The 24,288-nt window shown below is 58.5% G+C and overlaps 2 protein-coding genes across 4 annotated transcripts; one reads left to right on the forward strand and one right to left on the reverse strand.

Annotated features, from left to right (window-relative positions):
• Positions 1-6: 6 nt before the first annotated feature.
• Crat (carnitine O-acetyltransferase) lies at positions 7-11,166 on the forward strand. Of its 3 annotated transcripts, none has more exons than XM_023700515.1 (15): positions 7-213; positions 1,482-1,618; positions 2,237-2,500; positions 4,691-4,809; positions 6,613-6,666; positions 7,236-7,401; positions 7,486-7,660; positions 7,914-8,092; positions 8,497-8,597; positions 8,842-8,961; positions 9,064-9,186; positions 9,264-9,399; positions 9,775-9,837; positions 9,938-10,075; positions 10,459-11,166. In XM_023700515.1, the coding sequence occupies exons 2-15, from the start codon at positions 1,592-1,594 to the stop codon at positions 10,672-10,674; spliced, it is 1,881 nt and encodes a 626-aa protein (XP_023556283.1). In that variant the 5' UTR covers positions 7-213; positions 1,482-1,591; the 3' UTR covers positions 10,675-11,166. The 3 variants fall into 3 exon arrangements, with proteins under 3 accessions (XP_023556283.1, XP_004640518.1, XP_023556284.1); XM_023700516.1 differs by lacking the exon at positions 7-213 and adding an exon at positions 264-318; XM_004640461.2 differs by lacking the exon at positions 1,482-1,618.
• A 925-nt stretch (positions 11,167-12,091) lies between these two features.
• Dolpp1 (dolichyldiphosphatase 1) lies at positions 12,092-20,957 on the reverse strand. The gene is made up of 8 exons (XM_004640463.2): positions 20,858-20,957; positions 17,548-17,648; positions 17,345-17,429; positions 17,168-17,267; positions 16,898-16,996; positions 16,267-16,395; positions 15,762-15,851; positions 12,092-14,453 (listed from the first exon to the last, which is right to left on the reverse strand). Exons 1-8 carry the CDS (start codon positions 20,931-20,933, stop codon positions 14,417-14,419), a joined length of 717 nt encoding a protein of 238 aa, XP_004640520.1. The 5' UTR covers positions 20,934-20,957; the 3' UTR covers positions 12,092-14,416.
• Positions 20,958-24,288: the final 3,331 nt, after the last annotated feature.

The raw sequence follows: 24,288 nt of genomic DNA on the forward strand, positions 1-24,288 counted from the left end.
GTCGCGCCCGGGCCCCGCCCGCGAGTCCGCCCCCCGGCCCGTGGGTGGGCGCCGGGCCGCTGCTCCCTGCTAGCGGCGGTGACTTGGTGACCTTGGCCCTAGCGCGGACCCAGTGACCCAGCAGGGGCGCCGACCTAGCCCAGCGCGCGGGGCGGAGCGGACGGAGTGTCCACGGCGACCGCGACGATGCTGGCCTTTGCCGCCAGGACTGCGGTGAGTGCGGCGGGGGCGCCGGGAAGGGGACGCGCGTGGGGCGCCGAGGGCTGCGGGGTGGGGTTCCGCCGCCCCCCTCCCGCGAGTTCGGCGAGGAGGTAGCGGGTAAGGTCCGGGCGGGCAGCGTGCGAGACCGGGAAGGGGCGTCGAGACCCCCCGCCAGGCGGCCCCGCCTTCGACCTGGAGCCCGGCCCCGCTCGCCTTTTGGCCCGCTCCTGCCTGGCTATAGCCAATCTCCAAGCCTGTGCCCTGGGTCAGTGCCCTCGGTCCCAGGCATCAGTGTGTGGCCAGAGCCGCTCACAGGAACCATCTAGCCGGGCTTGGCAGAAAGTCCCGGGGGCTGGCGCAGGCAACAGGCGGCTCCCGTCTTCCCCTTCTGTCCACATCTGCTAACCTGTCTTCCCCAACTGCAAGCTACAGTCCTCATTTGGGTCCCTTTCCTCTCAGATCTGAGCAAGTCTGTTTGTCAGGCTCTGTTTTCTGGGGACAGACGCCCTTTTGGCAACAGCTGAGGGTTCTCCTCTGGGCTCAGACTTAAACTCTTTAGATCCCAGTGTCACCCTTTTCCTGGCCAACAGAGCCGGTCCCTGTCCCACAGGCGCCTCTGGGGCGCCCAGGACCACCAGACTGGCCTGATGAGCTCGCAGCAACTGCTTATTCAGATCTAGTCCAATCAATTCTCAAGCCATTGACCTCTGGCTTATTTTTCTTTTCTTTTTTTTTTTTTTTTGGCTTATTTTTCTTGCCAAAAGTTCTGTGTTCTGAGCCTCCCACTGGAGAAGCAACAGGTCAGAAAAATCAGGTTTTCATGGAGAGAGAAAGGGCCCAGGAGTCCAAAGGGAAGTAGGAAATGGGTGGGGCACTTGTTGGCCTTTTCTAGGGGTCTGTCCCACTGCACCAGGCCCCAGTTGCGGGACAGATTTCAGAGCCACAGGAATTTATAGGCCTGGCTGCTTCAGCCTTCCAGCCAAGTTTTCCCACATCTAAAAGATCTATGTAGATTTTAGCAGGTGGATTTTTAAGTACCTGTTGGCTCACATCCCTGGCACTGGGCCTATTCAGAGAAAAAAGGGGAAGTTTCCCATCTTCCCTCCTACTCCAGTGCCCGCTGCCAACCACTCACCTGTGCCCCATTCCTCTGAGCCTGGAAGTTAAGCCGCAATCCAATAGCTTCTTCCTCCAGTGGCACAACCCCAGATGCCACCCAGCCATTGCCAGTGCTGTCCTACCTTTCCCCCTAAACCTTGGCTCTTGTCCTTTCTTTCCAGCCTGGGCAGGTGGCTGCCTCTTGCTAGGTTCTGCTCACGCCCTGGGTAGCACAGTTAGGCATAGAGATCCAGCCAAGGCAGACAGACAGGGTCAGGACCTCATCCGGGCCATGGAGGACGGGCAGCAGAGAGAGCAGGTATGCAAGGGAGCTTCTGCTGCTTGCCTGCTCCCGTACCAGCAGCCTGGGACCCTCCTGTCTCTCTGCTGCCTCCAGAATCTCCTGGACTCCCCTCTGCCTCTGTCTCTGCCACCACTCACCCTCTGTGCTGGCCACTCAGCTCTCTCTTGCTGCTGCAAGCCCCTAGCCCCCACCCCACAAGCAAGAGAAGACCTAAGGCCTCACTGTCTAGGTCTCTGTGCTTCTCTTGGATCCTGTTTCTCAGTCTAGAAGGAAAGAAAAGGAGGTGGGGACTTGGAGAGGGAGTTGTCCCCAGACTGGGTGACTTGTCTTCCCAGGGAAAGAAGGGTGGGGTCTGTACTTCCCAACAGGAGGGAGGGCCCCCTCACCTCTGCCACCCTACTAGTGTTGACTAGGATCCCTGGGCCACACCCCACCCTCCCTGTGCCTGTCTGCAAGTCCAGGCCCCTGGGAGGCGGGGACACCACAGCTGAGGGCTGGGAGGCCTGGGTGAGCACCACCCATGAGGCCATCTCTACTCCCGGGATGGCACATAAATGCCCAGGACTTTGGCTTGGGGAGCAGCAGGCTTCTGGAGCTGCTGAGGGAATGAGCAAGGTGTTCTACTGCCTGCAGGCGAAGCCGCTGGGTTTCCTTAAGCCCTCCTCCCTGATGAAGCTGCCTGGCAGGCTCAAGGCGCATCAGGATGCGCTGCCACGGCTGCCTGTGCCCCCACTGCAGCAGTCCCTGGACCATTACCTCAAGGCACTGCAGCCCATCGTGAGCGAGGAGGAGTGGGCCGCCACCAGGCAGCTGGTGGATGAGTTCCGGAGCCCTGGCGGTGTAGGGGAACGGCTGCAGAAGGGGCTGGAGCGCAGGGCCAAGAAGTCGGAAAACTGGGTAAGTCGCTCACTGTGCCTGCTGCTGGCTGCACACCTGGAATCTGCAGTGCCAGCTGCCCCAGCACATTCCCTGGTCTGCTCTGTGAAGGTTCCTGAGCACTCACCCTGTGCTTGGCACCCTGTGGGCACAGGGTAGGCGAGGACACAGGAGCAGCCTCCCTGAGCTGGTGGTCACACAGCTGGCAGAGAGCCAGTCTGTGGTGAGGCGCTTTCAGGCAGCCATGTCCTATGCACAGGAAGAGGATGTGGGAAGTGCCAGGACAGGCAGTTGGCGGCGTCTTTCTGTTGAATAGTGGGGTGGGTGTGAGAAGGGGTGCTAGATCCGAACCAGGGACAAAGGGGAAACAGTCTGGCATGTGAGAGGAAGTGTGGGGTGAAGTAGACCGCCGAGGGGCAGAGCAGAGACTCGCAGAGCTTGCATTACGTGGGAGCGTTGCTTTGTATGGTGGTGCATTTGGTACTCAGTGCACTTACTTTCCTGCACTTGGCCCTCACTCCCACCTGGAGATGGAACGGAACTGCTGCTAGGGGAATGAGTGGAAGCCCAAGGCCTGGGAGGGTGGTGCCTTTGCCCCAGGGGAGGCAGGTGGCCTGGGCCTGTGATGCAGGGCAGGGAGGTCCAGAGTCCCTGGACTGTTCCAGGGCAGCGCCTAGGGCATTTGTGAGGCCAGCCCAGGGCTGCCAAGTTGGGACTGGCCTTGGTGGGGCAGATGTGTGGGCTGAGGAGCTGGCTTCTGCCTCTGAAACCATGCTTAGTAGACACAGGGGACCAGTTCCTGGGCCCGGGCAGAAACCAAGAGCTCTGATCCTAAGTCCTTTTTGCACAGTGGCTTAGTATTTCGTGCCCACCTCCTGAGTACTTTAAGTCATCTCAGTTACTTGCAATACCTGTGTTAGTGCTGTGTGAATGGTCGCTACAGTGTATCCTTTAGAGGACAGTGACAAGTAAAAGCAGGCTGCGGGAAAGCTCAGTGCACTAGAAGCAGGGTGCCGTGGGCTGGGCAGGTGGCTTCTGTCCATGAGAGGTAGGAGGCAGATGGACTTAGTAGGGCAGGCCTGGGATGGAGAATGAGGATGCAGGCCCTGAGCAGACCTCACAGGGGCTGGGGCTGGTGTTTTTTTTCTGGGTGGTTGATTCAGCAGCTCTTTTAACCCAACACTCAGAAGGCTGGGATCCAGCCACCTCCATCCCAGGCATGATGCTCCTGAAGCCGCCCTGCCACCACCTGGGCGTCTCCTAGAGGGGCGACCTGCCTGCAGGCTCTCCCATATCCCAGACACAGCCAGAGGCTCTGAGGGCCCTGTCTGCCCCTCCTTTCTGTTGAGGAAACAGGCCCAGAGAGGGGACTGTGAGTCAGAAGGGAGAGGACTAAGTCATGGCCCCTGCTTCTTGCTGAGTCCCTGGATGAGTGGCCTGGTGGTAGGACCCAGCCGTTCTCCACAAGGAACCTGTGGGTAGGGATCGCAGTGGGGCCAGGGGAGCAGAACTGGTGTGGGGTGCAGTCAGTAGGAAAGCCTGGGGCCAATGGCATCCAGAGCGTGTGCAGCTGCATACGCAGGGCTGGTCCCGGCAGGTCCTCAGGATGTGTCATCTCCCTGCATCTTGTCATAAGCAGGATCATTAGCCCTTACTGTGAGCCCTCTTCAAGATTGCCTTGAGCTTGGGATCCCTGTGGGACTCCCCTTCCCAGTCTGTTGCTGGAAAAACTGAGGGCCCCGGAGGTTCCTTTGGGCTTCCCTGGCAGCAGCCCTTGTCTCCTTGGACAGTTCCCAGCCTAAGAAAGTCAGGAACTCATTGGCCAGACTTGGTTTTTATCTAAATTTCACTTTTATTGTTTTTGTTTGTCCGAGGATACATCTTTGTTTACTGCTGTGTCACAATTATTGACTGAGAACTTGGGGCTGGGGTTAACTCGGTGACAGCGTGTGCTTGGCATGGACATGGCCCTGGGTTCTCACCCCGGCCCCACAAGACAGAAAACTTGCGCACCCTGCTGTCTTCCACTGCAGGTTTCCTTGCAGCCTTTCCTGCATGGGAGCTTATGCATCAAAGGGAGGGCAGTGTGCTCTGGGTCTTGGTGGTCATTCAGAGACTCAGTGCTGAGGAGTAGGGCCGGCCAGGTCCCTGGCCTGGGAAGGAAGGTGCTCCAGGTCCCAGTGACCCTGACCTGGTCTGCTCCTTTGCCAGCTGTCCGAATGGTGGCTCAAGACAGCCTACCTCCAGTACCGCCAGCCTGTGGTCATCTGCTCCAGCCCAGGCGTGGTCCTGCCCAAACAGGACTTTGTGGATCTACAAGGCCAGCTCCGGTGAGTGGCCAGGGATGGGAGGGGCTGGGCTCCAGCCTTCCCAGAGTGCAAAGCCCACTCCCAGGAGACGGCAGAGACCCCAGTGCTTCTCGTATTCCCACAGACACCTCATGAGGCTGGAGATATAGCTCAGCAGCACAGCACCTACCTGGCAAGTGCAGAGTCCTGAGTTTGATGCCTGGTACCCAAAAAAAGCCTTGTGAAACAAGAGTATGATACCTGCTTTACAGATGAGGAAACTGAGGCTGGCATGAAGGGATCTCCCCAGGCTGCCCTTGAAGACAGGAGACAGAGTCTCTACTAGCAGAGTGCCATAACTATTTCTTCCTTTCCCCAGTCCTCAGCCGGACACAGCGTGACCTTTATACACAGTCCCCTTTCCCACATTGGCCACGACACCTGCCCTGGCCCAGTTCTAATCCTAACAGAGATAAAAATACAGTTCAGGATTCCTGTACCAGGCCAGCTCTCTGCTGCCGCTTGTGTCTCTTAAAGGGACAAGGCAAGGAAAAAAACAGAAAAGAGTCCAGTGAGATAGCTCAGTGGACTAGGCAAGCCCAGGGACCAGGGTTCCATCCCTAGCACCACATGCTGCACTGGCCCAGCCCCTGGGTATGCCGCGCCTGCCACTGAGATGAGATGTGGTGGCACACCTGTAATCCCAGCACTGGGGAGGCTGAAAACAGGAGGATCACTAGGAGTCCAAGCTGCATAGTGAGACCCTGTAACAACCAAATACATAAAGAAGAAAGAAAACGATAGAAAAGAGAAAAGGTTGGGACTGCAGCTTAACAGTGGAACTCTTGTCTAGTACGTCCAAGGCTCCAGGTTACATCCCCAGCCATGCAAAAAATAGTAAAAGGACTAGGGCCCCCTGAGAAGGGCCAGGTCTCAGTCTCTGAAAACCTGGCCAGTGGTCCCCACAGTAGAGCTGTGTGTCCCCAGGCATTGACGATGATTGGTCCAGGCCAGGAAATCTCTCCTCATAAATCCACATGGTCTATCTGGATTAGATGTGTGATCCCAGCTATGAGGAAGACTGAGGCAAGAGGATGACATGTTTGAGGCCAGCTTGGGCAGTTTATAAAAAATCTGTCTCAAATGTGCCAGGCATGGTGGCATACGCTTATGGTCCTAGCATGCTGGGAGGCTGAGACAGGAGAATCACAAGTTCAAGACCAGCCTGGGTGATTTAGCAATTAGAGAGATTCTGTTTGAAAACAAAAAGGAAAGGCTCGGGGGCTCAGGATTTGGCTCAGCGGTAGAATGCTTGCCTAGAAAGCTGGAAGCCTTGGGTTCAGTCCTCAGCACCAAACACAAAAAAAAAAAAAAAAAAAAAAAAAAAGAGAGAGAAAGGAAAAACTGGGAGTGTAGCTCAGCCCAAAGGCCCTGGGTCTAATTCAGGGCTGAGTGGTAGCTCAGTGCTAGAGCACTTGCTTAGCATGTGCAGGGGCCTGGGTTCAACCCCTAGCACTACAAAAGAGGGAAAAAGGGGGAGGAGAAAGGGAGGGAGGGACGAAGGGAGGAAGGAGGAGAGCAAGGGAGAAGGAGGAGGAGGAGGAGGAGGAAAAGGAAGGGCCCAGCAGAGGGGATGTCTGTACCACTGCCTCCCTTCCTGGGTCCCAGGCCCTGCTGACAGCCACCTGCCTGGGAGACCAGGGTGGCTCTCAGCTCTCGTAGGCGGGGAGGAGGAGAAGCGAAGCCATAGATCTTGCCTGTGGCTATTCCTGTCCCCAGCTCACGTTCCTGGCTCAGGGGCCCCTGTGTGTTCACACAGCTTCACATCTCTAACTGATCTTACAGGTTTGCTGCCAAACTCATTGAGGGCGTTTTGGATTTCAAGACCATGATTGACAAGTGAGCACTCCACCCTCAACCACCCTTGACCCCTGGGCAGACCCAAGGTCCATCCTTTCCACTTCCTGTTGGCCCAGCTGCAGGGAGGGTTGTGGATAGCACATGCTAGTGACTGGGAAACCAGCTCTCTGCTGTGGCTGCTGAATTGTCTTCCTGCTGACTGACCCATCCAAACCAAGAAAGACTCCAAGCTGGGCGTGTGACGCACACCTGTAAGCCCAGCACTTGGGAGGCTGTAAACAGGAGGATCACTACAAGTCTAGTCTACACAGTGAGACCCTGTAGACCCTGTCCTAAAATACAAAAATTAAAAAAGAGGACCTCCGAAGCTCACTTGCTGCCTTCTGTCCCCCATAACAAACTGAATCCTAAGAGTCTTTGGGTAACTTATAAACAGGGCTCCTGCCAGGGGAGCACAGGCTTCCAGAGCCCCTGGTACTGCTGGCCCCTGTTCACACCGGTGGAGTAGCAATGCTTGTGCTGCGTGGTGTGTGACCTACTTGCTTGCGCTTCAGGCCCGTCCACTGGGCCCCTCTCTTTCCCTGAGGCCTCGCTGTCCCGCCCTACAGTGAGACCCTTCCTGTGGAGCACCTTGCGGGGAAGCCACTATGCATGAACCAGTATTACCAGATCCTGTCGTCCTGCCGTGTGCCAGGCCCCAAGCAGGACTCTGTGGTCAACTTCCTGAAGACCAAGAAGCCGCCCATGCACATCACTGTGGTGCACAACTACCAGGTGGATGGCGCTGCCCATAGCCACGGAGCCCTGCCTCCCTGCTTTCCAGACATGGCAAGGTGACCGCTCCTCTCCTCTCTTCAGTTCTTTGAGCTGGACGTGTACCACAGCGATGGGACACCCCTTACTGCGGATCAGATATTTGTGCAGCTGGAGAAGATCTGGAACTCGTCTCTGCAAACCAACAAGGAGCCGGTGGGCATCCTGACCTCCAACCACCGCAACAGCTGGGCCAAGGCCTACAACACCCTCATCAAAGGTGCGGGCCACCATTGGGCACTGCGGGACTGCCCACAGGTCTCATGTGACCCCGTGTCTGCCGTGGCCAGGGGTTTGGGAGTTGAGGTGCTGCTGCAAGTGGCCTGTCAAGGATGAGATCAAAGCACTTACCCACAGGCAGTAGATGGCGCAAGGACCCCTGGGCTCAGCGGGGCCAGGCCAGGAACTCCCCTTCCCAGCAGGGTACCTGGGCACCAAGTCCTGAGTCTCACCCCTACCCCACGCCACCACAGACAAGGTGAACCGGGACTCTGTACGCTCTATCCAGAAGAGCATCTTCACCGTGTGCCTGGACAAGCCGGTGCCCAGGGTCTCTGAAGATGTCTATCGCAACCATGTGGCTGGCCAGATGCTGCACGGAGGCGGTGGCACACTGAACAGCGGCAACCGCTGGTTTGACAAGACACTGCAGGTGAGGGTGTGCCCGGACTTTCTCCTGCCTGCCATTATGGGGCTGGCATCTGTCTCCTGCTTATAAAGCAGGTGGAAGGCGGTGGGCTGGACACGCCCTGATTGCTGGCAGCCGCCTATCATTATCAGGCTTCTGTCACCCCCAGCACTGCTCTTCAGCACATCAGGAGGGTCTGGGACCAGACACAGCCATCCCTTAGTGTGCCTGGGCCTGGGGTGACAATGCCCTGCTGTGGATCCTCAAAGACTCACTGGGGTATGGAGTTCAGGAAGGGCTGGGGATGGCCAGGCTGCCTGACAGATGGCAGCTGTCACAGAGGAATAAGTGTCACACCGAGATGGCTTCAAAGTGGCCCTTCCCCTGAGACCCTTGAGAGTCGCTGACAGGTCACCTGTCCTCCACAGTTTATCGTAGCAGAGGATGGCTCCTGTGGGCTCGTCTATGAGCATGCTGCTGCTGAGGGGCCCCCCATCGTCGCCCTTCTGGACCACATCATGGAGTACACGTGAGTCGGCTCACACTGTGGTTCTTCAGTACCTGGTGACAGGTGAACTGCAGGTCTGGACATCACTCTCCTTTTGCCTGGGGATCAGGGAAGGGAAGCAAGCAGAGGACATGGTTCAGAGTCAGTGAGACCTGAGTTTGAGTCCTGGCTCTGGCACTGCCCACCTGTGCCTGGGACAAGCCCCTAGCTCTCCCAGACCCTCTGGGCCCCAGCCCCCGGCAGACTCAGCCCCACCCCCATATAGGAAGAAGCCGGAGCTGGTGCGATCGCCCATGGTGCCCCTGCCCATGCCCAAGAAGCTGCGATTCAACATCACCCCCGAGATCAAGAATGACATCGAGAAGGCCAAGCAGAACCTCAGCATGTAGGTGACTGTCACTGTCTCCCCAAACCCCTCACCCCCACTGTGGGTTCTTGCTGTGCAGAAGCTCCCAGGGCCCATTCTCACCCCCCATGGCCTGCCCAGTATGCTCCAGGACCTGGACATCATGGTGTTTGTGTTCCACCACTTCGGGAAGGACTTCCCCAAGTCCGAGAAGCTGAGCCCCGATGGCTTCTTCCAGATGGCCCTGCAGCTGGCCTACTACAGGTGTGCACCCCTGGGAGTCGGGCGGGAGACTGGGCGGGCAGGCACCTTGGGACAGTGCTCAGTGCCCCTCCCCCCAGGATCTACGGGCAGGCCTGTGCCACCTACGAGAGCGCCTCCCTGCGCATGTTCCACCTGGGCCGCACCGACACCATCCGCTCGGCCTCCACAGACTCGCTGGCCTTCACCAAGGCCATGGACGATTCCAGTGTGCTGGTGAGAGCCCGGGCTAGAGTGGGGACCTGCGGACCTGCGCTGCACCATCCGCTTATCCCATTTGCTCTGCTGGAGCACTCTGGCCATGACCTGTGGGATCCCAGCCCTGTGGTGGGCAGTGTAATCTAAGGAAATGGAGCTGAGGCTTTAGTTCAGAGCCTCCTGACAGCCCAAGAGAAAAGATCCATTCAGTCATCCACCTGCCAGCAGTGAGCATCTGCCCCACATTGGCCTGGCTGGGATCAAGGAGATGGCTGCTCCAAAGAAGCTGAGCTTCCTCCAGAGGAGCTTGGAGCCAGTGCTGGGGGGACTAGGGTCCTGAAGTAGCACACAGGGAGGAACAGCGTCTTGGCCCCTCTCGCCCACACTCCTCAGGAGCACCAGAAGGTGGAGCTGCTGCGGAAGGCTGTGCAGTCACACCGCGCCTACACCGACCGGGTGAGTGGTCGCCCAGGGAATCCCACTTCCTCCTAGGGAAGGTGAGCAGGCAAGGGTGACCTGTTGCTTTGAACCTGCTCCTGCCTGCTCCTTCCCCCAGGCCATCCGTGGGGAGGCCTTTGACCGACACCTGCTGGGCCTCAAGATGCAGGCCATTGAGGACCTGGTGAGCATGCCTGACATCTTCATGGACACCTCCTACGCCATTGCCATGCACTTCAACCTCTCCACCAGCCAGGTGAGCAGTGCCCGAGTGCCCCGCTGGGAGGGGGCAAGAACCCATTGGGGTGGGGTGGGGTGGGGCCATGTGCTTGGCCCTCAACTAGAGCAGTGCAGTGCCCAGGAGGACTGGGCAGGCGGCACACAGCAACCACGGCAGGTGAGTAGGCGCCCCAGCCCTGAAAGAAAATGAGCCTAGTCATTTGCTGGTCAGTTATAATCACCTGACCCCTGCCAGCCAGCACTGAGTACTGGGAGGCAGCAGGGACAGATGAGGAGGGAGAAGCCAGAGTCCCCACAAGAAGGGACCCTGGGACCACAGAGAAGAGGGAGCAGTGCTGTGCCAGAGGAGAGGCACAGCATTGGGCAGGCAGGGCATGAGACTGATCCTGCACTATCCAGGTCCCTGCCAAGACAGACTGTGTCATGTTCTTCGGGCCTGTGGTCCCTGACGGCTACGGTGTCTGCTACAACCCCATGGAGACCCATGTCAACTTCTCCGTGTCGGCCTACAATAGCTGCGCTGAGACCAACGCTGCCCGCCTGGCACATTACCTAGAAAAGGCACTGCTGGACATGCGTGAACTGCTGCAGCGCCACCCCCGGGCCAAGCTCTGAGCTCCGCGCCCAGGTTCCCTGAGCCACAGTCAAGTCGCCTGGGGACGGGTGCTCGCTGAGCTCAGCCTGCAGCTTCCAAAGCCCAGGCCCAGGTCTGACCGAGCCAGGCCGGCGTCCTCTCATGGGGCCTACAACCCTAAGCCTAGTGCCTTCCATGACTGTTCCCAGGTCCTGCACAGCCCGAGTGCTGAAATCAACTGAGGCTGAGCAGGATGGAAAGTACAGGCCCCTGGCCCAGCCCCACCATGCTGTCCCTGGGCAGGGAACAGGGCCACCCAGCACTTGCCAAAGCAGGAGCCTGCGCAGAGCTCCTTTTCCTCCCAGCTCCCATCTGCACGCCAGTGTCTGTACCCTGACCCAGTCTCCCAAAGACCCAGAGACATGACTGGCTATGGCCAAGGACTCTGGGCCTCCCCAGGCAAGGGGCTGTCCCCATATGAAGTAAACCTGTGGCGGATGAGTAATAAAAGAGGAAATATGCTGGAAAGATGAGTTTCAGGAGTTGGGGAGATAGCTCAGCAGATCAAACACGTGCCCGGCAAGCATAACATCGTGAGTTCAGTATCTGGTACTGAAAAACAGATGAGTTTCAGCTAAGCGGCAGGTGGCCCCCCAGTGCCCAGGAGCTCCCAGATGTGTCAAGCAGTCCTCGGGCTGGTCCAGTGACTCCACGGGCATGGTAGTGGCAGCAGTCATCTCCAGCCCCGCCACCTGGTCAGAATTGTGGGCCTGTCCTGACCCATGCAGCCAGTGGAGGCCGAATGGACAGACCAACGGACAGGCACAGAGCTGGGCGTGGTGTGCACGCCTACAACCCCAGCTATGTGGGAGGCTGAGGCGGGAGGGTCAGAAGTTGAAGGCCAGTACAATCATCTCAGTGAGACCTTGTCTCAGAAAAATAGAAGTTGCTGGGGATATAGCTCAGTGCAGGACCCTGGGTCAATCCCCAGTACTGTGGGTGTGTGTGTTTTAAAGTGAAGGGGGGGCTGGGAGATGGCTCAGGAGAATAAGCGCTTGCCTGCAAGCTCAAGGGCCTGAGTTCAATCCCCGGTTCTGCCAAAAAATAAAGTGAAATAGGTGCGTGCAAAACGCAAGCAGGTGCCAGGGTGAGACTTCGATAGAGTGGTCAGGGCTGCCCACCTGAGGTTACTTTGGGTAGTCTGTGGGTTTTTTGGCGATTGGAGGGTGTGAACCCAGTCTTCATGCTAAGCTCCATCCTCACCCTTGTTTTGAGACAGGCCCTCTCAATAAATTCCTTTTTACTTTTTTTTTTTTTTGGCGGAACTGGAGATTGAACTCAGACTTTTGTGCTTGCCAGGGAAGCACTTACTCTACTGAGCCATCTCCCCAGCCCCTCTCCATAAATTCCTTAGGCTGGGCTTAAATTCACAATTGTGCCTCAGCCTCTCAGAATACTGGAATTACAGATGGACATGGCTGTGGCCCAGCTTCCTTGTTTTTCAGATGAGGAAACTGAAGTTCGGAACTTAAGTCATCAGAACACTAAATGGCTGGGCAGAAATTCCCTGGGGACACCCTTGTCTCCAGGCCGGGGGCCGAGGAGCCCACGTGGCTCGGCAGCTGCTCTGCACTGGTCGCCCAGCTGTCCAGGGCAGAGAGGCTGCGGCACAGCTGAAGGGCCTCACCGGCCATGCCTGGCCGACTCCTTGGCCACGTGAAGGTGGGGCTCACTGCACCCAGTTCTCCCCAAAGGCTGGGTAAGGGCAGCCACCTGCCCAGACCTCAGGACGCAGGCGATGGTGCCTGTACAGTGGGCTCCATGATGATCTTTCTGTGCTGGGGACTGAGCTCTGGGACACTACTACTGAGCCAACAGCCCTGGCCCTTTTTAGCTTTTAAGACAATTTCACTAAGCTGCCCGGGCTGCTCTGGAACTTAGGTTTCTCCGGCCTCAGCCTCCCAGCTAGTAGTCTACAGGTGTTTACCACCACTACACCTGACTCCTTTATAATATAAAAACTCCTCGATCCAGAATTGAAACCTGAAACGCAGGCCTCTTCCCCCAGAAATGTGTTTGCTGCTGCCAGACCTGGTGTCACAGCCTGAAGTCAAGGTTCATTGTCAAGGCTCTGGGGAACCCGGCCTGGCCTTGGCACCTCCAGGACAAGGTTGTTTCTGATTGGGGCAGGCCAGAGCTCCCTGCACTGGCTGGCCTCAGTGAGGCAACTTCCTTGCTGGCCAGAGCACCCCGGAACCAGACTGGACGGGTCCTGCTGGAAGTGTTGAGGCCACCAAAGCCCTGCTTTAGGGGCAGAGAAGATGGCTCAATTGACTGACTTCTGCTATGGGGGAGTGAACCTAGGGCTTAGCACTGAGCTACGTTGCCAGCCCTTTCTACTTGCTCAGACAGGGTCTCATTACCAGGTTACCCAACCTGGGCTTGAACTTACCATCCTCCTGCCTCAGCCTCCCAAAACTTTGGAATTAGGAGTGTGCAGCCTCACATCCGGCCAGGACTAGATACCTTGGAGAGAGGCTTCTAATTTTATGGTCTTGATTGCACCGTCTCTTGGGCTTAGCCAGCACATACTGCAGCCATCAGAGTTTAAGATTTTATTTTAAAACAATAGTAAACAATTTCATTGATTTTTTTTTTTTTTTTTTTTTTTTTCTGAAATCAAACCACCTCACTCTTGGCTTATCTCAGGCAAGAAAGTACAAAATAAAAATCCTAAGGGGAGGGGAGGGAAACATGGGCACTGACCTACCTCCCTAGAAATCAGCCCTGATCCTGGCATCTAGAATGGCTTTGGACACTGCCTTGAACAAATGAGAAAAGAAAGCACCAAAAAATTGTGCTTCAGCAGCAGGTTAGAAACCTCCACAAAGAAAAGGGGGCATCAGACACGGGTCCACGGGGCCAGGCGCAGTTCTGGACACTTGAGGAGTGCATCTGCCCACAAGCACCACAGTGACCTACAGGTCCCTTAGGTGCCTTCCTGGGCACACAGTCCCAGGCCCGAGGGTGGTCCCAAACAGGTCCCCAGTCAGGGACAAGGACAAGTTCTGCTCATACAAGGAAGGTGGGGCTCGCCGGCTCTGGCCCCTGGCATTTGTTCAGCCGGAAGAGGACTACTACTGGTGGGACAAAAAAGAGCTGTAAACAGCCTGGGTGTGTGTACCCACATGTGCAGGCTCTTTTGTCAGAAAGGGACAGCTGTCAGGATGGGGGACCAGAGGAAGCCCTTGTGGGGTCAGGGGAACTGGGGAAGAACACAATCACGGCAGCCGCCAGCCGCATGCTAGCTCCAGCCCTGCTGTCAGGGAAACACCGAGCTTCTGGGACAGCGGCAGGAAGGTCCCTCTGCACACAGAGCCATCGCGCACCGGCTCTCCCAGGCCCTTCTCCAAACCCCTCCTGCCTTTTACAAAACAATAAATAGTGTGTGTGTCTCACACCCCCTGGAGCTCCCAGCCCCAAGCCCAGAGGTGCAAGCCCTGTTCTCCCCACACCCTGGTGCCTGTGCCAAGGGCACGCTTCACCCTGCCAGGGACTGGCGGCAACACAGCAAGGTCTCTGGCCATGTGGCCCGGGGCAGCAGGCTCTCCCAGGGTCCTGGCTGAGGGGCTGGCTCAGCCCTTTGGTCCACCTCGTTCATTAAAATGAAAATTAAGAAAACAAAAAGGCTCCGCTTGGTGACTTGGGTCTGTAGAGGTCTCTGCTTCGTCCCTCTGTCATGCTGTCCACCTTGCAAGGCATCACACGGCCCAGATGTGGAGGTCACTGCAGCTTTGTCCCCAGCTTGCGCTGTCTATTCCTGCAAATAGGGTAGGGTCATACATGAAGGCACCTGCAGCTGTCCCCTGGGCTCATAGCCCAGTCAGCACACAGTGCCAACCCAACCTGACTCACAGCTGCCACAGTCCACCCCAGCTGGGCTCATGGTGCTCCTGCCCCAGGCCTGGGTCCTGGGGAACAAGGCTGTGCACCCAGAATCCCTAGGAAGCCGGTAAGTGCAGTATCAGGAGACTGACTGATGGGATGGGGACAGGGATGGGGATGGGGGATCCTCGGCAGCTGCATTAGGTGCTCCTGTGTCTCCAGTGGAATAGTCCAGGAATCTGAGGCAGTGGGTCAATCACCCTTACTTTTCAGAGGTGCTGGCTGAGAGCCAGAATGGACCCCTGTGCTGCGGCCCCTGTTCCCTGCCACCAGTGGCTCTGCCTCAGAGGCTTTGCGCCTCAGCCCCTCTGCTGAGAGCCCCCTGCTGGCTGCCCACTCACTCCCACAGCAGTGCCAGGCTCCCACTCTCCACACCCCGTCTCCACTCACACAGCTCGGGCCTTGCCCTGGCACCAGAAGGGATGTGGCTGTCTGTCTCACTCTGTCTCCCCAGCACCCCGGGCAGCTAGGGCAGGTGTGGGTCCATGAAAGCAGCCAGCGAGACAGGGCAGGGCCAGCCACTCGGGGGGCAGCCAGGTGGCAGCTCAGCAGGGCCAGCTGGGGCCTTTCCGCACTAATGGGATTGGCCTGCCCTAACCCTCAAATCCCTGCTTCGCTCTAAGCTTGTTAGGCTCATTTGGACCCTGATGCACTAAACATGTCATGTTGCTGCCAGAGTGGTCCCGTCCAGCCCAGGGAAAACTTCCCTGGAGTCATCTGGGGCCCAAACTGCCTTACTCCCCTCTGAAAGCAGAGGTGCCAGCCCTGCCCACCCCGAGGGTACCCTACCCAGGACCAGGATACACTGAGGAAAGTCCATGAGTCAGGAAGCCCCAGGGCCCAGCCTCACCCCAACCTGCTGTGCACCTCAGCTTGCTGGGCCACCCCAACCCACTGGCTCAACAGCCCCACTGGCACCACACACAGGCCCCTGAGGCCCACAGGGATCCATTACTGGTTCTGGACTAGACAGGTTCCATGTGAGAGCTCTGAAACAACTAGCTCTCCCACCTCCTCTCCAAGAGACCTCAGGCTGTGCTTCCCTTCTCTCTGGGCCTCGGTTTTCACATCCATAGCTCCACAGGAAAATTCAATGAGGCAATGCAAGAAAAGCCAGCAAGGGCTGGCTCTTGGGGAGCCCCACAGGTACAGGGCAGTGGGGTCTGCTGTCTCCTTTACTCACCTGGCTTCTGCCCGGGTCACTGTGTACTCAAACCAGAGCACGTTAGGGATGAGGCTCGTGTCTCGGATCAGGAAGAACTCGGAGATGGGCCTGCGGAGGCAGAGGGCTGCATCAGGCACAGCTGCCACCAAGCCGGTGCCTCCCCGGTGCTGGGGCTGCCCTGCCCCCGCCCGACTGCCTAGTCTTTGCCTGGCCTGCAGCACCAGAGCCACCAAGACTCTGCTGTGTCACCTGCATCACCAGGCAAGGACACTGGCCTGCAGTTCTTACAGCCCAGCAGGACTCGGGCTGCTTTCTAAGTCCCTAGGCAGGGAGCAAGGATGGTGCCTCCATCCCTGCGGACACCCCCTGGGGACGGGACATGGGCAGTGGCCTCAGCTCCTGGCACCTGAGCCTGGCACTGCCCTCCCAGGGGGGACTGGGCTGGGCTCTGGACATAGAAGTCAGCACACGGGAGGGGACAGGGCCATGGTGTTGGGAGGCAGGAGGGGCAGGGGGCAGTTACCAGGCTGCTATCCTGGGGAACAGTGGGGTGAGGACCTCCTGAGTGAAGATGAACCAGGCAACGGCCATGAGGCTTCCAGCGATGCCCCCATACAGCACCTGGCTCCAGGTGTGGTACAACAGGTAGACCCTGGGTCAAGGCCAGAAGGAAGTTCACGAGAGCCACCAGGAACAGAGAGCGCATGGGCCGCACCAAGACAGGCCACCAGGAACAGAGAGCGCCATGGGCCGCACCGAGGCAGGCCGCCCAGGGGCCTAATGTGCACATGTAGAGGTCCACATGGGTGGGCAGTGTTGGGGACAAGGCCGCAGCTCAGCTTCCAGGGGCCTGACAGGCGCCACACTGGGCTGCCCCAGTCTCTAGAAGGTGGCTCGGCTGGAGTTTGCTGTCCTCCCCAGCTCCTCAACTCTGGGGAGCTAACAATACACAGCCAGTGCACGCTGGTTTGCCAGGATTGTGGGATCCAGAAATGGGACCAGGAGGGACAAGTGGGCCCCATCCCTCAAAACAGACTGGGAGCCTTTGCAGCCTTGCCCCCGGGCTCTAGGACTAGAGTCATGAGTCCCACTGGGACGGAGAGCCCAGCAGAGCCCAGAGGAGGTGGGGTGCAGATGGGGATCCCTCCCTGTACCTGCTGTAGGAGACCAGAAAGGCCGCAGTGAGGAGCCCCAAAGACAGCACGTGCCTCCACAGCAGGTCTAGAAACCTGGCATTATTGGTTTGGTGCATTCTGTAAAGACAGGCCCATCCGGGGTTTAGCCCTCTGCAGGGTCCAGGTTCCCCAAAGAGCTCCGGCCCCAGCCAAATGCTCCTGGAGCCCTCTGCCTTCCCTGTGGCTCCCGCACCCCCAAGGATACGTAGAGGGTCAGCAGTGAGTCCCTGGCCTGGACCAGAAGCTCACCTTAAATACAGGAAGAGGAAGGAGTAGACAGAGAAGAACCACATGAACTGGGAATGGCTCGAGGGCATCCCGTACTTCGTGCCCACCGCTGTGTGGGGGCCTAGGGCAGAAAGGAGACCAGGTGTCAGGGGACAGTGCTGCAGTGGAGGACCCCAGACACCCCAGCCCAGGCCCTACCTCCACAGGGCCGTGGCTCCTGGATGACGTGTTTGATCAGCCAGTTGACCCCCTCGTTCAGGCCCAGGCCCCCGAGGAAAGAGATCTGCGGGGGAAGATGTGCTCAGCAGGGCCTCTGGCCACCTGCGGGCCACCGCCCTAGCCCAGGGACCAGGGCTCCACACCTCCCACGGGCCTGGGAGGGGCTGTGGGGACCGACTCACTGTGTGCAGTTCCCGCTTGAAGATGATGAGCGTCACGAAACCAACAATGACGAACACGGGGCCGAGGCTCAGGCAGGCGAGGAGGTGGCCGGAGAGATCACCTGCGGGAGAAAGGGAAGGGGGGGGCAAACTCGGTGACCACCCAGCTCATGTGCTGTGAGCTGAGGGCGGGTACCTTTGCTGTCCCCACTCTACGGAGCAAGGAGAGGAGTCCCAGACAGACAGGCGACTTCCCCGGTTGCACAGCCAGAAAGAAACAGCACTTGGAGGGTCCACGGCTCTGGCCTGGTCCAAACACTACAGCCACGAGCTCCCTCAAGTGAGAACCGGCACCCCACTTGGCCTGATGCCGGGGGAGAGGCCCTTGCAGGGAGCAGCCCCGAAGGCACAGGGTCGACTCTGAGGCACAGGGCCATGTTGGGGCTGTACCAGCTGAGTGCTGATACTCTTGGGGCATCAAACACCCTGGGTCCCCAAGACTCTAAGGGCCAGCCCAGTATGGCCACCTGTTTCCCGGAGCTCTGCCACGGGTCAGAAATCCCACCTCCTATGCAGCCGACCATCACCCCCCTGATGAGCCTGAGTGAGGGGTATGAGGACCTGTGGGCTTTTTGACATATGGGGACACCAAAACCAAGAGAAGAGAGCCACTTCCCATCCCAGCCCACAGGTAGGCTGAGTCCAAAGGCTGCCCCCACCATTTGAGACAAAGTGGCCATGTGGTCACGCTGGGGTCAGAGGACACAGTTCAGCTCCTGTGCCAGCACATTCTGCCTGCATGAACTTCACCCCCTGGTCTCAGCCTGGTCTTTGACACCTGGGACGCCTCCATGCTAGGACCCAGGCTGAGGCTGGGAGAACCCTGGAGGAAGCAGCTGCCATGAGCAGAGGGGATGCGTCCACGGAGGCCCAGAGATGCCAGATGGAAGCCGTGTGTGCAAACGTGCCCCAAGAGACGCTGGCTCTGCGGGGGCTAACTGAACAGGACAGCAACCCACGCTCACGTGCTGGTGCCCCTCAGTCCCACAAGAAGACACAGTGAGTCGCTTCCCTCATCAGGGCCTGTTTCCCCTGCCACCCCTGAGAGTCTGGTCTCACCACTACATTGGGCTGAGGACAAGAGGGTGACAGGTGCCACTAGGTCTTTAGTAACCTCCTCCTCTGCCCCATGGCTGCCTCTACCCTGGGGCCTTTCTGTGGCTGCTGCCAAGGACTCTGGCCTTGCCACACTCTGCTTTCAGTCCGCTGTGGCTCCCACTGCCCTTGGGGGCTGCTCTCCTCGCCTGTCTCCCCAAGCTCTGCCCTGCCCTGGCCTGCTTCCTGCCACCTCTGCCCCAGTTCTAGGATGGGCCTCATTCCCTGGATGCACCACGCGCTGTCCCACTTCTGGACCTTTGCACACACTGCTTGCCCCACCTGGGATGTTGCCAGGGTGACCTCAGCATGCACTAAGTATCTACCAGAGTGGCAGTGAGAGGGGGAGGAGCAGCTCTGCTCTCAGTCTGCCATGGAACCGGGGCACGGTGCAGGGTCTGCACCATGATAAAGCTACCGGGCCAGTGCGTCTGTCCCTTCTCCTTGCAGGCCCTTAAGAATAGGAGCAAAGTCTTTCTCCGTCTCATTCTACTCAAGCCCAGAACAGCACTCAAAAGCTATGATAAATAATGGGTGAAGGGCCAGGAATACAGCTCAGCAGCTTAAGCACCTGCCAGGCAAGCCCAAGGTCCTGAGTTTGATCCCCAGTACCAAAATAATAATAATGATAATAATAATAATTACTAATAATAAAAATAACAGGTGAAGAAAGCAAGTTTAGTGCAATGTGGATCTGAAGAAGTGCAGGGCATCACACAAGCATTTGCAGGGGTCTTGAGCTCGCCAGGTGGCACTGGGCTCTGCCAGGCTCCTCATCACCCCCTGCAGACATGTTGCTCCCAAAGGCCAGGCTCCTCCTTGATGGTTACAATGTGAGCTCCCCAAGAAGCTGCTCTGAAGCTGGCAAGTGGAAGTCAGGCAGGAGCTGAGGCTTTACTCAAGTCCCTCCCCGCCTCTGAGCCTTGGTGACCCTCTGAGCAAACAGAGGTTCTCCCCAGAATGGAGGTGCAGGGCCTACCAAGCCTGCTTCCCAGTCGAAGCCCAGAGCTGGCCCAAGGCCTAGCTTGGGAGGTGCACAGTGGGCCTGGTTCAATGAATGAATGAATGAATGAATGAATGGTGGGTGGGCAAGCAGATGGGGCCCAGCACCTGGCAGGGCTCCGCCACCCCCAGCATAGGCCAGAATGCCAAAGTCCTCTGGTATCCAGAACTGAGGCCCTAAACAGGTCTGGGTTCCCACATCCCTGCCCAAGGTACAGCAAGAGAGACTCTTCCTGGGCAATCAGGGCTCGGAGAGGGGCTCCTCGCCTCACCCTGCTGGAAGCCCTCCTACAGGCAGGGTGCTGGAGTAAAGGGCAACACTGGACTGCAGGTGTTTACGGATGCTTACTGGGCACACACACTGCACCCAGCCCTCCTCGGGCCTGCCATCATCTGATTCACGCCAAAGGGAGGTACCGTGCTTAAGGCCACTTTAGAGATGAAGTAATTGAGCCGGGGTGGGGGGAGGCCCTTGCACAAGGCGTCAGCCTGCACTGGAACCCAGATACATCCGACCTGAAGGCCTAAGAGCTGCACCACTCCCCCTAGATCGCCTCCAGACAGTCGCCAGTAGACTTCCCAAGAGGAAGGTTCTGCGCCTCTGGAGGTGTGTCTGACAGGAAGCTCCATCCCGGGGCTGCCTGCCTCCTCGCCCGCCCAGCGCTCTCTGTGTGCGCGGCTCAGGGCGTGGCACCCCCAATACTCACAAGCCTGGCCTCGGCTTGCACACTCCCCGCAACAGGGAGCTCTTTCTCTTGCAGACAGCAGAGTACTGTCTCAAGGAAGAGGCACTCCCTGCACGCCGGAGAACCGAGTGCGGCCTCTCCAGCTCGGGAGAAGGCTGGGAAGAAGGGCCAAGGTCCAGGCCCGTGAATCTGTCCCACCTCAAACAGACCCCCGCCTCCCTGCAGCCCACCCGTGCCCCGGGACCCGGGGGAGCGCCCAGCCGCGCAGCCGCAGAGTTGGCAAGCGAGCGCCTCGCAATTTCGCCCAGCTCATCGCCGCCCCGCTGCGCCTGCGCGACGCGCGCAGGGCTAGCCCCTCCGTGGCTCACTATTTGACAGTTCCCACCCGGTCCCTCGGCGCCCTCTCCGTCAGCTCGCGCAGGCTGAGGCGCCTGGGTCTGAGGGGCCGGCCCCGGGAGGGCGACCTCGGAGCTGGCGCTGCCTTTTACCTGCAGGATATTCGACGTGGGTGAGGGTCACCGGCCGCCATGAAGCGGGGAGCGAGCACTGTCCGTCCGCTGCCATCTTACCCGGAGACCGGGCTTCGCTGAACAGCCAATGGGGAACCAGGGGGGCGGTGGTCCCGACCTATCACTCAGGGGAGGCTCCACGCATCCAATCGGAGCTCGAGACAGGTAGCGGCGCAGCCATTCAGCGTGCAGGCCGTGTGGCTGGCCAAAGAAGCCAATCAGGGATCGGGGCCCCTAGAGCCTTCGAGACCGCCCCTCCAGAACCCAATCCATGGCGACTGCAGGTAGTTGTTGAGCCAATCAGGAAAAGGGAGGGCTTCAGCGCACAACAGAAAGCAAGATAGCCAATCAGAAGGTGAAATTAGTTCACAGTGTGGGCCGAGCGGGCCAATCAGGAACTAGTTTGGGGGGCGTGTTGAACTTTGGTGGGAGCTTTGGTTTGGCTGGGACCTGCGCCCAGCAGTGAAACCTTCGCGAGCACGGTCGCCTGCCTGCGATCCTTCGGTGGGACCTGCATGCCCGTGCCAGTGCGTGCTCGCAATGGCGCGGGATCCTCGGCACCTCCCATGTCTGAACCGACCCACTTTTCATTGTGTAAACTGAGGCCAGGGTGAATTTATTTTTCCGTTTCTCTTCACATGGCTTGGGCAAGCTGGGTGTGGTGGCATAGTCTGTAATTCCAGCACTGGGAGTGCTGAGACAGGAGGATCGCCACGAGTTCAGGACCGGCCTGGGCTATGTAAGTGGGTTCAAGGCCAGACTGCACTGTAGAGTGATACTTTCTCAAAACAAAACAAACCAAACCAAACCAAACAGGGGCCGGGGTGGTGGCTCAGTGGAACAAGTGCTTCCCTGGCAAGCGCAAGCGCAAGGGCCTGAGTTCAATCCCTAGTTCCAATCCCCGGGACCAGCGTGATGGGGAAGGCTTCACTAAGGTTAAGGACTCCTCGACATCTTTCCTTCATTAACAAGGATGTATTAGTGGAGCCTCATCTATGCTATTTAAGGAGGCATCTTCGGGGTGCATTGAACAGGAAAGAGGTTTTCCACCTCCTGGTACCCCCAATTTCCCCCAGGCACCCCTGAGCCAAGTGCTCAGCCTCCCACCCACCTGCCCCTGCCCTACGTTTTGCAGAGGGACTGAGTTACACCCCAGGGTGCATGTGGGGTTTCCCCGCACAGCCCGAACCTGGCCTCTGCCCCACTGTGCCGGGCAATGTCTGTGGGGTTTCTTGGCTAAGTGAGGGCCTCCCCTGGGGACACCCTTGGCTATGTCCATCCTCAACACAGTGGACTCTCCGTCAGGAGGCAGGGCATCAGGTAGGAAACCCAGATTCCTGGGGCCACCGGGACTGCATTGAGTCATTAGGCCTGGATTGTTCTCTGCTTTCTTAGTATTTGTGGCAATGGAATCGAACCCAGGGCTCTGCACTGAGCTGCGTCCCAGACCTGGATTTTTTTTTTTCCCGGTACCGGGGATTGAACTCAGGACCTTGCCCTTGCCAGGCAAGTTCTTATTCTACTGAGCTATCTCCTCACCTGGATTTTTATATTTTGAGACAGGGTCCTACTAATTCCTAGATTGCTCAGGCTGGGCCTAAACTCGAGGTCCTCCTGCCTCAGCCTTCCAGTGTGCTTGGATTGCAGGCGTGCATCACTCTGCCCGCTGGCCCAAGCATCCTCTTGGGTTCCAAGGTTTCTGACAGCTGACTACATGGGAGAAGGAAAGGCAGAATCACACTGGCTGGGTGGCAAATCCGCCACCCCCTGGGCCAGATGGTGGTGACTGGGGATCCTGCTCAGCTGTGCCAGGCACCCTCCTCTAGGTCCAGCCCAGCGGGTCTGGGTCCCTGGGCCACATGCCCTGCCTGTCACCTACCTCAGGCACTGCCATTCTTAGCCTCTGAGAAGCAGGAGGTGTGAGCAAGGGCCTGTGAAGTTCCTGGAATAGCTGCTGGGACAGGGCTGCCACCCCACTTCCAGGGCAGGCTTGTCAGACCCAAGTCCTGCGTAGTCTCAAGGAAGTGACAGGGACAAGGAAGGGCAGGATGCATGAGAGCACCTGGCAGGGGGGCTTCGGGCAGAGGAGATGGCAGGAGCGAGTGTCCTGGGGCAGGCAAGGAGGCCAGAGGGGCACTCGGGAGGGTGGGTGTGTTCTCCTGTTTTTTCATTAAAATGCTACATTCAAGCCAAATGTGGGAGACGTGTGTCTGTAATGCCAGCACTCGGGAGGCCGAGGCAGAAGAATTGCCGGAAGTTCAAGGCTACCCTGGGGGTACATAGCAAGACCTTGCCCCCCCCCAAAAAAAAGGATAAATAAGAAAGCACATTTGTGCAGAAAGGTCCAGAAGTCAAAAGTGTGCAGTGCAGGAGCTGAGGGTGGCTTATTAGTAGAGCTTTGCCTTAGTGGGCCTGAGGCCCTGAATTCCATCCCCAGGACCTAAAAAAATATATACAGCTTGCTATTGCCCCACAAACACGGCACACGTGGATGTGCTGGTGCAGGCCTGTAATCCCAGCCCTGAGGCGGCTGGGACAGGAGAAGTGCCACCACGTCCACTAGGAAGTGCAGGGTGAATACCAGAGGCAACGCCACCTCCCCCACCTGAGCTGGGCTTGGACAGAGGTGACCCCAGGTCCCCCTCAGCCCCCCTTAAGGTTCATCTGCGGCCTTCCCAGTGGCCAGGTCCAGGAGCCCCAGGTACAACGAGGACAGCGAGGTTCAGCATATCTGACCGCTTGCCTTGTGCACCTGGCTCATGTGGCAGAGCCAGGCCTTGGCTCGGGCCGGCCTGGGGGGCACGCACAGGCTCAGTGCCGCCCTGTGCCTCTGAACGGCTGCTCCTGCACAGCCCCAGCGGTCTCTTGGCCAGCACTGACACGGCTTCTTAAACGGCCACGTCCCAGGTCAGTGATACGGACATGGCCAGCCCAGGTGCTGCCTGTGAGAAGCGCCCATGCTGTCCCAGCTGCCAACTCCCCGAGTCCCTGCTAGAGAAGCCAGTGGTATCACCACCTCCACGGGGGACCAGCCATGCTGCTCACAGCTTCCAGAAGGCAGGGGCAAGGACCACACACGGGGACAGTTCCGTGACAGAAATGGTCAGGCTACCCCTGGGCTGTGAGCCTCTGGCTTCTGCATTTGCAGATTGCCATGGTAACGTGCTCTTCTGGGGTGCGTCCAGGAGGTCGTGCGGGTGTGGAAGAAAGGTCACCTCCCCGTTACCTCCTCACCCGACCATGCTGCACCCAGAAACTGGTGAGGAAGCAGCTTCTGCTCAGGCCGCGAGCCAGCACTCCGGGTGCTCGGGTGCTTCTGCGGGGTCCCTCTTGCAGCTGGTGACAGCTGGGCCTGGGCAGTCCACACGGCCCCTCTCCTGCCTGGCAGTGAGACTGGGGGCCCTGAGCAC

The sequence above is a fragment of the Octodon degus genome, unplaced genomic scaffold (genome assembly GCF_000260255.1).
Source record: "Octodon degus isolate 3935 unplaced genomic scaffold, OctDeg1.0 scaffold00123, whole genome shotgun sequence".
Classification (NCBI taxonomy): Eukaryota; Metazoa; Chordata; class Mammalia; order Rodentia; family Octodontidae; genus Octodon; species Octodon degus.

What these genes read in the sequence shown, in the direction of transcription:
- Crat (XM_023700515.1), top strand. Translation starts at nt 1,592, where the DNA reads ATGGAGGACGGGCAGCAGAGAGAGCAG. An exon ending in ACGGGCAGCAGAGAGAGCAG is followed by an intron (nt 1,619 to 2,236) that starts GTATGCAAGGGA and finishes TACTGCCTGCAG; the next exon opens with GCGAAGCCGCTGGGTTTCCT. An exon ending in GATCTACAAGGCCAGCTCCG is followed by an intron (nt 4,810 to 6,612) that starts GTGAGTGGCCAG and finishes CTGATCTTACAG; the next exon opens with GTTTGCTGCCAAACTCATTG.
- Dolpp1 (XM_004640463.2), bottom strand. Translation starts at nt 20,933, where the DNA reads ATGGCAGCGGACGGACAGTGCTCGCTCCCCGCTTCATGGCGGCCGGTG. An exon ending in TCAAGCGGGAACTGCACACA is followed by an intron (nt 17,430 to 17,547) that starts GTGAGTCGGTCC and finishes CTTCCCCCGCAG; the next exon opens with ATCTCTTTCCTCGGGGGCCT. An exon ending in TTTCTGGTCTCCTACAGCAG is followed by an intron (nt 16,396 to 16,897) that starts GTACAGGGAGGG and finishes GCCTTGACCCAG; the next exon opens with GGTCTACCTGTTGTACCACA.